Source organism: Eleginops maclovinus, chromosome 3 (genome assembly GCF_036324505.1).
Source record: "Eleginops maclovinus isolate JMC-PN-2008 ecotype Puerto Natales chromosome 3, JC_Emac_rtc_rv5, whole genome shotgun sequence".
Lineage (NCBI taxonomy): Eukaryota > Metazoa > Chordata > Actinopteri > Perciformes > Eleginopidae > Eleginops > Eleginops maclovinus.
The window spans coordinates 12,426,373-12,441,275 of NC_086351.1; the positions used below are offsets into that span (position 1 = coordinate 12,426,373).

The 14,903-nt window shown below is 37.1% G+C and overlaps 3 protein-coding genes across 6 annotated transcripts; all 3 read right to left on the bottom strand.

The window, feature by feature from the left end:
* Positions 1–326: 326 nt before the first annotated feature.
* Positions 327–4,460, bottom strand: upp1 (uridine phosphorylase 1). Of its 2 annotated transcripts, XM_063880390.1 has the most exons (8): positions 4,261–4,460; positions 3,904–3,993; positions 2,616–2,727; positions 2,363–2,521; positions 2,088–2,202; positions 1,243–1,452; positions 1,008–1,154; positions 327–891 (listed from the first exon to the last, which is right to left on the bottom strand). In XM_063880390.1, exons 2-8 carry the CDS (start codon positions 3,942–3,944, stop codon positions 740–742), a joined length of 936 nt encoding a protein of 311 aa, XP_063736460.1. In that variant the 5' UTR covers positions 3,945–3,993; positions 4,261–4,460; the 3' UTR covers positions 327–739. The 2 variants fall into 2 exon arrangements, with proteins under 2 accessions (XP_063736460.1, XP_063736461.1); XM_063880391.1 differs by lacking the exons at positions 2,616–2,727; positions 4,261–4,460.
* A 1,040-nt stretch (positions 4,461–5,500) lies between these two features.
* Positions 5,501–8,961, bottom strand: gra (granulito). 3 transcript variants are annotated; one of them, XM_063879589.1, is made up of 7 exons: positions 8,388–8,961; positions 7,264–7,361; positions 7,104–7,162; positions 6,553–6,610; positions 6,039–6,145; positions 5,889–5,945; positions 5,501–5,788 (listed from the first exon to the last, which is right to left on the bottom strand). In XM_063879589.1, the coding sequence occupies exons 2-6, from the start codon at positions 7,343–7,345 to the stop codon at positions 5,919–5,921; spliced, it is 333 nt and encodes a 110-aa protein (XP_063735659.1). In that variant the 5' UTR covers positions 7,346–7,361; positions 8,388–8,961; the 3' UTR covers positions 5,501–5,788; positions 5,889–5,918. The 3 variants fall into 3 exon arrangements, with proteins under 3 accessions (XP_063735659.1, XP_063735660.1, XP_063735661.1); XM_063879590.1 differs by having other exon boundaries at positions 7,264–7,382; positions 8,388–8,466; XM_063879591.1 differs by lacking the exon at positions 8,388–8,961 and adding an exon at positions 8,269–8,382.
* Positions 8,962–9,246: 285 nt separating this feature from the next.
* On the bottom strand, positions 9,247–14,824 carry rbm12bb (RNA binding motif protein 12Bb). Its single transcript, XM_063879588.1, has 2 exons — positions 14,678–14,824; positions 9,247–11,567 (listed from the first exon to the last, which is right to left on the bottom strand). The coding sequence occupies exon 2, from the start codon at positions 11,543–11,545 to the stop codon at positions 9,623–9,625; it is 1,923 nt and encodes a 640-aa protein (XP_063735658.1). The 5' UTR covers positions 11,546–11,567; positions 14,678–14,824; the 3' UTR covers positions 9,247–9,622.
* Positions 14,825–14,903: the final 79 nt, after the last annotated feature.

Sequence of the window (14,903 nt, forward strand, 5' to 3'; positions counted from 1 at the left end):
ACTTGGACAAATTGTGCCCCAAAATCAGAAATGTATAGCAAAACTGTGTAGGAGGTTTGCATGATAAGCTGGCTAATCAAAATATAGGACAAAAAATGTTCTTGAGTATGTTTGCATTGGTTTAGGGGAAAGGATGCAATCTATCAGCCAAATTAATGTTTCAAGAGGGATCATCTTCAAAATCTTCCATGTAATTATAAAGAGGAGCCTGCAGTGTTCATGATATTGGTCATGCAACAAACCTTCAGCTTCACACATAGTTCTCCATGCACTGAGAAAAAGCAACAGGATGATGTAAACTCTGAGCAGACAAACACCAGACTCCATTAGAATGAAATAATAATGTGATAATCACGAGATTTATTTCGCATCAATACGTATATTTTGTTGCAGTACAGTTTTAATGGAACTTAATTACTTTTTGAGGTACTTTCGTTAGCATCAACAAACCAAAAGTCCTAAACAGATTCAGGTAACATATTTTATATATCAAAAGAAAATAGGCAGTACTAAATAGGTCATTGCCATAAGATGCTACACAACATTTAAGTCAAAATGAAGAGGAATCAATCAAGTGATACAGCGTAATGGAATTTATTAAAAAACAGGAGGTAATAAAGGTAATGTATGGCTGTTGGTGACAGCAGGATAAAATGTGTACGAAAAAGGTTTAAGGCTGAATAATTGCATTGCATGTCTTCATGAGAAGATTTGTATATATGCTTACATACTTTTGCACTTAGCTACGTCCTGCTTTGGCTTTTAACTGCTTCTTAATGTAGTTTCCAACCAGTATCTGAGGACGTAGTTGGTAACTGTGAAGAACTTCATGAGAGCCGCCCAGCTGATCCCCCTTCAGCCGATCGAGTAGCGTCACACACACCACAGCCGCTTTACACAACAAGAAATAAATGTTAGAAACTCAACAAGGTAAAGAAAACTATTTGTGTTTCAAAACAGTGACAATTTGTAAGCTATAATATACAGTAACGCTGATATTTGCTCACCTCGTAGACCACTCAGTTTGCACATGGCGGCAAAAACTGATGACTCCATTTCTATATTGCAGATTCCTGCTTCACTGGCTTTTTTGAGGTATTCCTGTTTATCCTTCTCAGTGTAGGAGCAGAATGCCCCATCCAGACGGGCTTGCCCTGCATGGGTGATTGAGAAAAGATGGACATTACAGCTGAAATACTGTACACAGTGGTAATTAACAAATCAATGCATCAAATGTCATACCTTCATAGAAATCTAGTGTACACATTGTGTTGCCGATCACCGTCTCAAACTGGTTCAGCTCGTTGCTGCACTGCAACAGCTCTTCAGCCAGGCATTGGTCCAGATCCGTATTGCGCACCACCGTCTTCCCAAGGATCACCTGCTCAAACTTTGGCAGGAAGGTGGCATCCATAGACTGCTTGGTGACAACAACTGTGCCAGGTTTAAGCCCTGAACACCAAAAATGTTTACAGGATAAGCAAACATTTCAAATCAGAAAGTACAAAAAGCTGCAACTAAGAAGTGAGTTTAATATATGTATATGAAACACTGACTGATACATTCTATATTCAGTAAAATAAGCATAATGTTTCACTTTGGTTAAAAAAAAAGAAGCATGATTTCAAGTTACTCCATGTCTTTAGTTCAATTTGTTATACAGTTGTACAGTCTGCTGTACGTGGTTAATGACTTAAAGGAAAAAACAAAGATATATTTCAGACTAAATATGGACGATTCACTTTATAAGTAAAGACTGAAATTTCAGTTATCTTAAAACTGGAGAAATATCATCAAGGGCTGATAGCAACTGTTAGCAAAAAACCAACAACATTGGATGACACTGCTCTAAAATCTAAGAGACGTTGGCTCCCTCTTGTGGTTACACTAAATAAATATGTCTCTGTGGAATACCAGTTACTTCAATGTCATCCACTATATCGCCACAGTAACCCATCTTATGGCAAAGACATTTGACAACACAGAATATAACTTGCATCGCGTTTATGAATTTTAGAATGATATATGACCAGAGCTATTATCAGGCAATCAGGTAACAGAAAATACATTTCTAATTATATGCTTACCTATTCCTCCCGACGTCCCAATACGTATAATCGTAACATCTTGACAATGAGCGTGATGGAGGAGCTTTATTAGCTCATGCAACATTATGGCAATAGATGGGATGCCCATCCCATGCTGTAAAAATAAAGCACAGAGAAGTCACATACAATTTTCAAATGCATGTTGTTTTTAAAAAATAGAATACTATAGCACTTATTTACTTTATAGTATGTTTACCAAGTACATTCCTTAATAAGATGACTTCTTATTCAAAGTAATCTTAGGTCTTACATACACTGACAGACAGCACAGGGCCCACTTTGTACATAGCATAGCGGTCCGTTCCAGCACAGATGTTTGGGTATTCTGACTCTGGGTCTTCCATACTGATCTCAGCAGCAATATACTCAGTGAAGGATTTCATTCTCCATGGACTGCCGCCGACACACACAAACTGAAAGAGAGCACACACAAAAAACCAAGTTATAGCAGAAGGAAGACAATTTAAGAGGTCATTTTGACAAATGAATGTAATAAGAAATCTTTACTTTGACATCACCAAACCTAGCTGGTAGGTCGTGAGTTGCAGTCCCTAAACCAAAATGGTAGAGGACGTCTTCTTTCATTACATCCAGGTGTGGGTTGTTAACAAAAACAGAGCTTTATAGGGGGAAAAAATGATTGACAGGGTCAGTTCTAGCCTGAATATCAGAATTAATTGCAATTGGGTTTCACTTCATTTAATAACTGGGTAAACAATTCTGTGATTTGGGCTTCTCCAAGCGAGGTCACTTCAATCAAGATTTATTTTCCTACTAAAACCATTATTATATAACCAGGCATACTTTCAATTGAAGATGATTAGGATCAGATGTAACATTATATACAGTTAAAAATATACAAAAAACTACCCATGACTATTAATATATAACACATAAAAAATACGCGATGTAAACAATGTAAATATTGCAAAGAAATACGTTAAATGTGTGAATAAGAACACATGTACATTATGTATACAGTGAACACTTCACTTTTAGAATTATATAGACGGGTTGCATCATGCTGTGAACATATCCAAAATGATGACCAATATGACACAATAGAAGGGTGTGTATGTAATAAGGTATGACTGATTTTAGGTTGTGCGCTATCACCAAATTACATTTTTCAATGCTTTGAGTAGAACATACAAAAATGCTTCTATATTGTGTCAGGGCTGCCACATTACAATTCAGAAGTGAGTAACCTATCACTATGAAACAAAAGGATATTCACATACCATACATAAACTGAGATGCCAATTTATAAAGTAGGCTACACCTATAAAACTACAGCAGTCCTGCAATCAATCCTGTCTCCCTGTGGGGGATAACTGTATTATATTCTACAAAGGTGTTTCAGTTATTTATCTTATACCGTCATTGATATTAATGGAATACATTTGTTTTTAGCAAGGTAACCTAACAAGTTGCCAGCTTCATGAAGGTATCCACACACTAATCAGAGTAAGATCATGTATTAAGTGAAAACATGATAATTAGGTGAAATGACCCTGTTGTCATTGTAAACAAGGGAGCCTATGAGTAGGTCTACTGGCATTTCAATTCAAATGTAAAATAACTTATACAGTACCAACATCTTCTATGTGTTTGATAGTTCAACTAAATAGGGTGGCGTAATATGGATACTTAAATAACACCCGGTCAAACCTATTTTCATAATTCAAAAATAAACCTTAGTCCTATAGACTAATCATTTAGTGTTTCAACACATAACCTTTAAAACAATTCTTTGACCTAGGGTTTAATTTGTGGTGGTGGTGAAACTACTCACCTGCTGCATGGCGCGGCCCGTTTCTCTTCCTCTTGATTCATCTTCCTGGAAAAGCCGATAAAAGGAAGCGATGTCCCAACAAAGCGAAAGCTACAGTAACGGAGAACAAAACCAAACTATAACAACACTGAACCTTACAATTACACACTGTATCCCCATACATGAGTTGAAGAATCAGACTAACTTTAAACACAATTAAGACATATTCTTGAAATGATTAACAACCCGGCGTATTCAATGCAGCGCACAGCACTTTGCCTCAGCGTGGGGAATAGAGACAAATAGGTCCATCTTTACCCTTGATATAAGCCAATAGAACAAATAAATCTACAATACAAACACCAAATAGAAATGTACCTTTACTATGTTGCTGTTCGACAGCCGATTCCTCTTTCCCTGGTATGTTAATTTCGCTCTCTGAGCTGACGTCGACACCGTAACACGAGCATCCTGCCCACAATGACGTGACGTCCTGCACGTCCCGAACGTCACAACGATCCCACCGACGGGATGTTGACCACTGTTCACATGAGGCTGCCTCAGAGGGCATGGCCCAACACAGGAATTCGTATAAAAAGTAAGATTAAAAAAGTACACATTAACATTTTACACAATATAAAAACTCTAAGGGTATCCAAATGTAGGTAACCTTTGGACATTAATAAAAGTGTAAATATTTTTCCTCTACTAATCATATTAGAACATGTCATTAGACATTTTAAAAGTGGTAATATTATGTAAATGAAAACATGTTGATTATGCGTGGTATATTTTACATATATAAAAGCTAAATAACAAAACTTACCCCAAGTGTCACTCAATTCTGTGCTTAAGTATTTCACACTCAAGCACAAAAAAATACTTACTTTTATTTATTTTAATTACTTTTTTGATTCCAGTTCTTGTTTCTTTGTACCATTACATTGAGTCATAACCTGCCATTCTGTCATTCAAAGTAAAAAAATAACAACCTGACATGCCATTGTTGCAAAATCATTTGTTGGCCAGAAATCCAACAATAATGACCCAAAAGACTCCAAAAGACGAAATTAAGAAACTATACAGTTTCATTGCACAGTTCAATCGCCTGTTATACTGAACATATGACAATAAAACATCGTGAATCTTAAATCTGCATAACTATTCCAGCTTTACATTTAATTACATGCCATCACACAAAACTGTTTGGCCAAACAATTCTTTATAAGTGTTAACATGTTTAGTAAGACATGCCAATCATCATTCTTGTTTTTCTTTTTCTTTTTAAATGCATTTTATTAAATATGATCCTTAGGTAGCTTTTATTTCATTTTAGTTTGTTTCTTTCTCCCCATAGCATTGTGAAGCACCTTGAGAAAATGTTGTTTTTAAAGCGTGCTATACAAATACAATATATTACTACTATTATTATTATTATTATTATTATTATTATTATGATGATGATGTCATCCCAGCATATTCAGTGGATGACAACCAACATTTGACGACTGTCACCTCAGGGTTTGTTTTATGTTTCAACACAATGAGTCAAGGCCACATTAAATAACATTTCTTCCACCAGTTTCTTTAAATGAAACATCACACTTCAGCTGACAAGTAAAGATTGATATCTTTTATTGAAACATTTGTACAGTATGTAAATACCTCACTCACAATCTTACCCATCATAAAATGTAATCACACTGCAATACTTAAAGCCAAATAAAGTGGCGTTTAGTACTGTATCATTTTGTACAATTTCACATCACTGCAAACAGTGCTAATATGCAATATATAAGAAATGTTACATTACATTCACTCAAAACATTAGGAAAAAAAACAAACAGTTTTTGGGTATTATACACATGCACAAATGTGTTAGGTTGATCGAAGCCTTTCTGCCACCCTAATAATAAAAAATAATATTGACAAATTATTTATTGAATCCTATAATGTTTAAATGTATCTAATTTGCTAGTTTCAAAACAATATACTTTCAAACTCACATGTCTTCATTTCCTCTATTCCACTTCACTTCATGAAGCGTTAGGGGCCCAATCTCTCTGTTAAGATACACAAACACTATTGAAGCCAAACAGCACATTTCATATTAAGAGAGGATAGCGCCATATATTGAATATTATCACCCAACTTACAGCTTTCATTAGGACTATGGGGTGCTCTGGCAAGAATTGCGGCTTCTTCTTGGCCTCAGGACAACTTGCAAGAGCAAGTAAAACATCTCTGCTGTAAGATATTCTAGCTATGAAAAACAAAATAGAAAGAGTGCAAATCAGGCAGATAAAAAAAAGACAAAAGCAGGTTGTTATTTATTTATTTTACATTTGATGTTTCTTGTTAAACACTTTTATCCAAAGCAACTTACATACACTCATTACTCTAGACAATCCCCACAGGAGCAATGTGGGGTGAAGAGTCTTGCCCAGTGACACAATGACATAAAACCTGTGCTCCCCTAATCCGAAGATCACCCACTAGTCCACTGTACCGCTGCCTACCAATTCATTTGTTTTGCATTTTGCCAAACCACTGTAAATTACATCCCTGGTTAGCCTCCAGCTTCCAAATGAAGAGACATGTATATTAAACGTAACTATTATGAATATTAACCTGCTTTTCAATAGACATGAAAAACACTGTGTTTCTTACCTTCTTTCTGCTTGTGGAGGTTGACAATCTCGTAGAACTGCTCTATGCCAATAGTAGTCTATCAAGCACAACATTAGAAGAACATTACAATAGTTTAAAGAAAACTCTATGTTGTCTTAACACACTGCTTAACAGACGTACCATTTATTTTAAGTGATTTTAATGAGGAGAAAAATGCTAAATTGAACCTGTAAGTCTAAAATATTGGAGCTGAAATTATTATTGATAAAAAATGGAAAGAATTTGATTATTATTATTATTAATAATATTAATAATAACAATAATAATAATAATAATAATAATAATAATAATAATACATTTTATTTGTATTGCACTTTTCATTTCAGCAATCTCAAAGTGCTATTACCCATGAATGTGGAAGTCATTTTAAAGCTAAAAGACAAACACTGTCTGGCTTCAAAGTCTCAAATGCTATAATTTGCTGCTTTAAAAAAAAGTGTTTTTAAGATGTTTCATTGAAAAAAGTAAACAGAATGATCCATAATTGTAATTCACAACTCTCCAATATTGTTTTCTTGGGGGTTCCTTACCTCATGCTTCTCCTCAGCCATCATGGCCTGTGCACATGTAGCAGCATTTACTTGGGGCTCTAAATGAAGTGATACAATTGTCATATGAGAATTATATATGAATAATCTTACATTATAAACATTTGATATATTCTTTGACCTACTGATGCAAACTATTTACCAGTGTCAGCATGGATGCTGCGGCGCAGGGGTCTGGCTGGCTCTAGATGCTTTTGGAGGATTCTTCTTCTGGAAACCTCCATTCTGGTGTCACTGAATCTTAAAGATGTTTTACATTTTCTAAAAGATTAGCTCATCAGGCCTACTCTCAGTAACAATGTAGTACCACAGGCAATGTTGTTGTTTTTTGTCCATTCACCAAATAGCTACTGATATTTCTGTTTTTACCAGCCACTCAAAGTATGATCATTGTGTTTTTGGTGAAGAAAGCAAATCTACAAGCCACCTGCCCAGCTATCAATGCTCAATATAATAACAATTAGTACTTTGCTGAGTGGGATATGCAAACTATAATGGGTCCTGTAACAACTACTGGTTGTAGGTAAGGTTAGGTATAATTTCATCTCTTTACTTAAAAGAGGCTGAGAAATGTAAACAAAGCCAACAGGTTGTTATTTGTGTAGTTTAGTTAAATATACAATTCCCAGATCAAAAGTATCCTGCACATTTTGACTTAATTTGAAGTTATATAAAAAAGTTAAAGATACAATGAAACAATCATTCGGCATTGACCAGGGATCTCCCAGATTGAGAGTAGCATAACAGCTAATTTTGACGAGAGCAATTCAAAAGAAACAACTTCAATTAGGTTTATATTATTGCGTTAACTGTAAACTAAATTGATGTAAATAAATATCTTTGAACAAAAACTCGACTTAAAGTCTTCTTAAAACTCTTTCTGGGTTAATTTGTTTGAAAGAAGGAGCTAAAAACAAGTGGGACATTGTTACCCATCACTGTTACATGGCAGACACCACGGAGTGCATGAGCACGACGGGCGGCTACCATTAGCGGTTCTGTTTAACGTTGACTAATATCTGCATATTTACTGGAAGGGATTGTATCCGATTCCACACATCCTCGCATTTTTACATCAACCTAACATAATAACACTTAAAATATATTAGTTAAGTGATGACAAATGCAATTTCACAATGAGTCATACATTTAAACTCTGCAAACCGTTACTCTAGATGACATCATAAGCCGGACAACTCGCAAAGTCAAACGTTCCTGACAGTCATTTTACTTTAAATATAATTCATTTCGTGCTAAATTATTCACCTGTAGTTCAACAAAGTTCCCTCCGCGTGGATGTCTTCCTGCGCACCTCACCGATGGCACGGTGGTCAAGGGAAAACCATGACTTCCGGTTAGCAATTTTCAAATTAAAACATTTTCAGTTTCAAAACAATGTCAATATCATAAGCGTAAAAACATTGCATATGCCACTTGGTGATTGTGTATTGTAATTGATATTGCAAATTGTAATACATATATATAATTCAGTTTGAATTAATATGATAAAAATATATAAATATACATTTGCATTGCACGTATGGTTATTCATCCTATTATCTCATTTTAAAAGTCTTGGAACAATTGATATTTATCAAAGGTTTTTCATCTTACACACAACTTTAAGTTATATTTTTGAAGGCCTACAGTTTAAAAAATGTATAGACTCTATGGTGCAGAGGTACAAGTCTCCACAATTGTAATATTACCAACGTATTAAAAATAGTGTGCGTCCCACAGTGATGTGTCTTCCAACACTCAGCAGTGGTTGATCCGTCAGAGTGGGTGAACAGAACTAAGCAGCTGTCTTGCTTTTTAACTAACTTGTGAGAGCAAGTGCCAAATGACTGGAGTAACGCATCACTGGGAAGTGGGATTAGAAAAAGAAAAAAAACCCACAAACCTATTACTACTTATAAGTGCCACCAAAGACAACGAAACAGAGATGTTTCAAAATTGTAAGTTTAGGTTATCCCATTTATACAAATATTTAAAGCTATCAGTATGGTATTCATTTTTGAATGGACATTAAACTGCTCTTTATACACATAAGGCTTATATGGCAAGCACAAGTAATTCATTTTAAATAAAAGATCTGTGAAGAAAAACTGACATTTCGAAAAGAAAAAAGGTATGCATTTTATTGATAACACTTTTCACAACAACTACATGGTAAAATAAAATGTAAAAACATTGTCAAACAAATCAAACAATTGTTGCAAGTTACATTTAACAAACACATTTCATAGAAAAAAAATTGAGTGTTTAACTTTAAGATAAACATTGCATACAAAAACCTTAATTAATCATAGACTAAATGGCCTTATCACAATAACAAAAAAACAAAGCCGAGCCAGATTTACTGCACTCCCAGCAATATAAATCATCAAAAATATTGAAAGTTAAGATCAAAAAGAAAAAGGCTTTCCTTAAATCAGTATTGTATACATGTCCCAACAACACTACAAGGGCATGATAGGTGAACTGAAAAGCAATGTCACTCAAGCTAGTAGTAGCTGTATTTTTCTTTGACCTATCGGTCTTCCACTCAGTTCCTCAACTGCTGTTAACGCCTCCCTACGGGACTCAAACACTGCAGTCGCTGAGCCTTTAGATTTCCCACTCTGGTCATACTGCACTGAAACAGATCCAGGAATAATGCGATATCCGTAGCAAAAGTCATAGATTTCTTCACTTCGGATTTGAAATGGCAAATTAAGTAGCTTAACACAGGTGGGGCCATCAAAATGCGGCACAGAGGAACCAAAGCTACCACGTTCACCATTACCCCTGCCTTGTGGAGTAGAACGGCGTACTGCATAGGGCTCATAATCACTGCCTCCATAGATGGGAGCCTGTTCATTAATCATTGGTATGTTACCATCAGAAGGAATTCCTAAGTCAGGGTAGCCTTCGTTGCCAGGTGGATAGGTTTCCTCGTCTCTCCTGCCCGAGTATCGCGCATTTCTTTGCTGTGGCTCTTGCACAATTGTCTCTTGCAACATTGGTGGCTCAACACCCAATTGACGCATCTGAGAGCGTGAAATGCATTTCAGTATAACTTCTGACCCAAGAAACCTTTGTCCATTGAGAGAGAGTGCATTTATAGCCTCTGCCTCAGACCGAAAGACAACCAAAGCCTTCCCAATTCCTGAACCAGTATGGTCACGGAGCACAAACACCTTGTCCTCTGTGATATTAAACCCAAGGAAAAAGTCCATGATTTCAACTTTCCGTACATCAAATGGTAGGTTCCGCACAAACAGACACATTTTCTCTGAGTCACAGGGATCGCTGAGGAAAGCTGGAGGACTTTCCTGAAACATTTCAGAGTTTCCAGGTGGTCCGGCATCCATGCTCTGAGATTGCAGAAGGCTGATCATTTTTTCTCTTGAGATTGGCCGGGTATGAATAAATCGGTTCCAAAAGGGCCTTTTTTCATGAGTCAAGGCATCACAATAGTCACACAGGTTCTTGAACAGCACAAATGCAGATCTTGTTCTTTTTCCATCATTGCCAATTAGATGCAGGATCTGGTCATTCTCAAGCTTTGCATTGCGAAAAAGCTTTTTTATGTCTTCTTTTTCCACCGTATAGGACAGATTTTCAATCAATACACAGTACTCCTCATCCGAAGTAGCATCTGGCCTCTGAGCCACAGGGGACTGGGACCTCACATAATGGGGATTCCTCTGATGTCGAATAGGGGATCTGTCCCTTTCAAAGTTGTCATGCTTGTTGACAGCCATTGGCACTTTACCAGTAGCCCGACGCCAATCCTCTGCTGTTGTTGAGGAAACTTCAACATACCTTGACCCAATGTATTGCCTATCTCTGTTCAGAGCTTCGTTTGCATCCTCTCTTGTTGCAAATTTGACAAAACCTTTCCCATTTTTGGAACCATTTCCATTTTTCATTAAGACTATTTCATCAATAAGTAGATCACAGAAAAAGTCACGGACTTGTTCTTCAGTCACAGAAAAGGGCATCCCTTTAAGAAACACAAGCAAGTCATCATTAGTGTTGGAAGCCCTCTGGTGCTGGGGTGGAGGAGTATAGTCTGATCGGCTAGCTGATCTCCTGCCCGCCTCAGGGTCCACAGGTCTTCGGGCGTGTCTTGCATTCTCCTCCAGTCGTCTCTTTTGATCTAGTTCTACATCTCTTGTACTTCTTTCAAGCAGGTTCTGCATCTCTGATTTACTACTTAGTAGTAAAGCTACAGGTGAACCCTTGATGCAACCTCCTGATCGTATCATGGCTCTTCTTGCATCTTCATCTGAAGCAAAGATAATGAAAGCTTCCTCTTGCTCCCCACCAATTATATGCACTCCTCCATCTGGAATTTTGAGGCCAGTGAAGAACTTGCGAATATCCTCGGAACCTGCAGTGACTCTTAGTCCCTGTAAACGGATGACGACCGCCATGCTGAAGTACAAACAACAGCACCTGCAGACAGAAGGGTATAGAACAGCATTATTGCCAACAGAGCTTCTCTAGCTCCCCCTCAATTTCCTGACATTCCAATATAACACTGCTGAACAAGACAACCAATGACACAAAGGACACCATAGAAAGAGGGACACCATTAAGATTATTGTCCACAACTCCGCTTGCAAGTGGAAAGTCCAATACCACAATATGAAATGTACGCATTTGCTCTTTGAGGAAATGGCAACTAGACTGATAAATTAAAATATGAACAAACCACTTTTCAAACAACTGCATCCTTAATTGTATTGACTTTATATTCTATCACTTTCCATGCAAGATTTATCACTTTACAACATATAATTTATCATTGCTCTGACATTTTTGAAAACACCAACATTTTTGGCACACCTTTCACCAGTACATGCGATATCCATCTGGCACAATCATTTACCTTTTACCCCCAAAATCAATCTCACCAGTACCTTTGATCAATCACACCCTTACCACAACCCACACACATAGGTAAAATATTCAAATTCAAGATTCAACGAAAGTAGTTACGAATTAGTTCAACCAATAACCACAACTAGCCTAACTGGTTTCCAAATATTCCTCTTGAATAAAATGTGGTTAAGCATGCCCTTAGAATGCTAAAGGCTAATATACTAAAAATGCATCACCTTTCAGAATGCATCAGTACTCAGGAGAATCACCATAGCCATTATGTCAAATCTATGACTTCCCCAACATTGATGCACTAAACACAATTGTATGTCTGAAAATATTCAAGTTTACTACCAAGTCATTTTCCCTTATTCAGCCAGCAAAGTGATCAATAACACCAATGGAATGGAACAGCCTTTCTGATTTGTCATAAATTATTTTTGAAATGCAGACTTTGAAGAAGCCAGTTCAATGACTGCGAGACAGCAAGGACAATATGACTTCCGTCAAGGAATAATATCTACAAAGCCTTTGCAAACAGAATACGATCAAATCAAATTACATCCAAATGGGCCGTCGTATAGCTCAGTGGGCAGAGCTGGTGGCCATATACTGGGGTTTGAGCCACATGCAGTGGACCCATCTGAATCCGGTCGAGTCCCTTTGCCACCCGTCATCCCCTCTGTCTACCCATTTTTGAACTGCACTATATTAAAAAGGCACTGGTTGCCCCCCAAAAAAAAAAGAAAAAAAAAGGACATCCAAATCTGTCAGTACTAAAAGTGATAACTAAAACTATTAATACATACTTTTGTTTTGTAGGCGAAGATGTCATATCCACATTGCTTTATCTTCCAAAGCATGCATCAAGATTAGGGATAAGCCCATTGATTCGCCATATTTTCCAAAACAATTATTTTGGTGCTTCACCAACCAAAACACCTTTGTTAAATCACAATAATTATGATGTAGCTTGTAAAACAATATATCATATATTATTTCCATAGCAAAGACAAAAATTATTTCTGAGTAATAAAGGGTTTGATTGATTATAAGGACATATTTCCCACCTTAAAGTAATTTAAATTTGACAAGTACAACTCATTTTTTTGCAGGAAAGCACTTTATCAAGATGTTTTGTCACTAAAAAATGTTGCCCAAGTGCATTGTCACCTTTCTCCAACTTTTCTGACAGCGGTCCACAAATATCCCATTCATGGCAGAACCCCCACCCCCCCCTGCTGTGGATTGTATTGTTTGGCAATCTACACCACTGCTATAGCTCCTTTGTTCCAGACACTGGCATTCTGGTAATCCAATAGCAGCTGTGTCCCCTCTTCATGCTTTTTCCTTGTCATGTTTGCTCACCTCAGCCATCGTTTCACCTTTAAGACCTTTTCCAACCATTAATGTTGTATCCAGTTGTTTCAAATCACAATTGTAGGTCCGACATTTTTTTGTTCACCACCAAGTATTACCACTTCTTGATGCCAACAAAAATTGATCAGTAACACCAGGATGGTACTTGGCACCATCAACATTTCCTCCTCTGTAAATTCTGGTGCAAACCGAGAGTACAATAGTTGACCCGCAAAGAGTGTTATCGTCTTCTTGTCCAAGTTCCTTATCATGCTATTTGGGAGCATTTATGTGCTGTCATGTAATCAAAACTTCCACTTCACCACTGAAAACACCAACCTTATTTACATAGACCATTCAAAGTATCATACTTATTGTACTACATTCATGTTTCACAATCATTAGTATTCCCTGTAGAATGTCCAAACATCCAAACCAATAACAGTAATACCATGTGCCAGCAGAATGGCAAGTTTGACAGTCAGACCTACATAACAGTATGTAAATGCACCACAAGGAAGCAGACTTTGCAAAGCTACTTCTAATTTCCATTAATACTGCAACAGCATAAGCATTCATTTGAGATATGGCTAGCTGACCAAAAGCCCACAATAAAGTAAGTAAAATCAAATAGCAACTCGGCTTAACCATCAGGCCGTAAAATGGCTACACATAGCCATCAGACACAATTGCACCAAAGCATTGAAAAACCATGAAAACACCCACAATCAATGTCAATCTATGAAACACGTTCATTATGCAATGCACATCGCCGTGAAGTCAGGGTAGCTAGTGTTAGCCCTCAAAGGCTAATGTTAGCTCACTGCTATCACGCGTCGCACAACAAACGAGCAATGGCCATTTAGCAAATCAACGCTCCCAAGTTGGCCAACAACGTAGTTCTACCTACAGTTAAGACATTCAATGACACAATCACTGATTAAGAGTGCCATCCCACCCGAACAACATTTAAGGCACACCCCACCATCACCAATCACATACGGTTAGCTTGTCGCCATTAATAACACCAGCATTTCATTTCCAAGTCAATGTGCGTTAGGTGATCAATCATACATAATCTGAAAATGTTCTAACGTTGTGTACGAGGTCATATTGATCACAGCGTTAGATAGGGTTAGCCCCCAAAGCAAACACCCTTGCTGTCCAAACAAAGCTCAGAAAAACGGCGAACAGAGCTAGCTCTAGCAGTGTAACCAGGAGGGCCTCATGATTAGCATTAGCTTTTGAAAGCCTTCACTGACGTGCTTCAATGACAATGTAATCTTCATGGATAACTCAATATGATAACTATCTACACTTACACAAATGAAAAGCACAAACTCTCTTGCTAGATCAAGAAAAATGGTTAGAGTCAGTTGGGTTTCGCTTCTCGTCAATCTCGTCTAGAAGTGTTGTGGAGAATCTTCTTTATTTCATAATGACTGTCAACCCGACATAAAATGTGCGTGTCGCCACCTACTGTACCGGGGTGCTTATGATGTTGGAAATATAACCCTGAAAAATATGGATATGAAACCGGTTTCATGT

Coding starts and splice junctions, on each gene's coding strand:
- upp1 (XM_063880390.1), bottom strand. CDS start 3,944: ATGAATCAAGAGGAAGAGAAACGGGCCGCGCCATGCAGCAG. Junction 2,522..2,615: donor CTAGGTTTGGTGATGTCAAA/GTAAAGATTTCT, acceptor GCTCTCTTTCAG/TTTGTGTGTGTCGGCGGCAG. Junction 2,203..2,362: donor GCCCTGTGCTGTCTGTCAGT/GTATGTAAGACC, acceptor TTATTTTTACAG/CATGGGATGGGCATCCCATC.
- gra (XM_063879589.1), bottom strand. CDS start 7,345: ATGGAGGTTTCCAGAAGAAGAATCCTCCAAAAGCATCTAGAGCCAGCC. Junction 7,163..7,263: donor CAGCATCCATGCTGACACTG/GTAAATAGTTTG, acceptor CACTTCATTTAG/AGCCCCAAGTAAATGCTGCT. Junction 6,146..6,552: donor CCTCCACAAGCAGAAAGAAG/GTAAGAAACACA, acceptor TGTTTTTCATAG/CTAGAATATCTTACAGCAGA.
- rbm12bb (XM_063879588.1), bottom strand. CDS start 11,545: ATGGCGGTCGTCATCCGTTTACAGGGACTAAGAGTCACTGCAGGTTCC.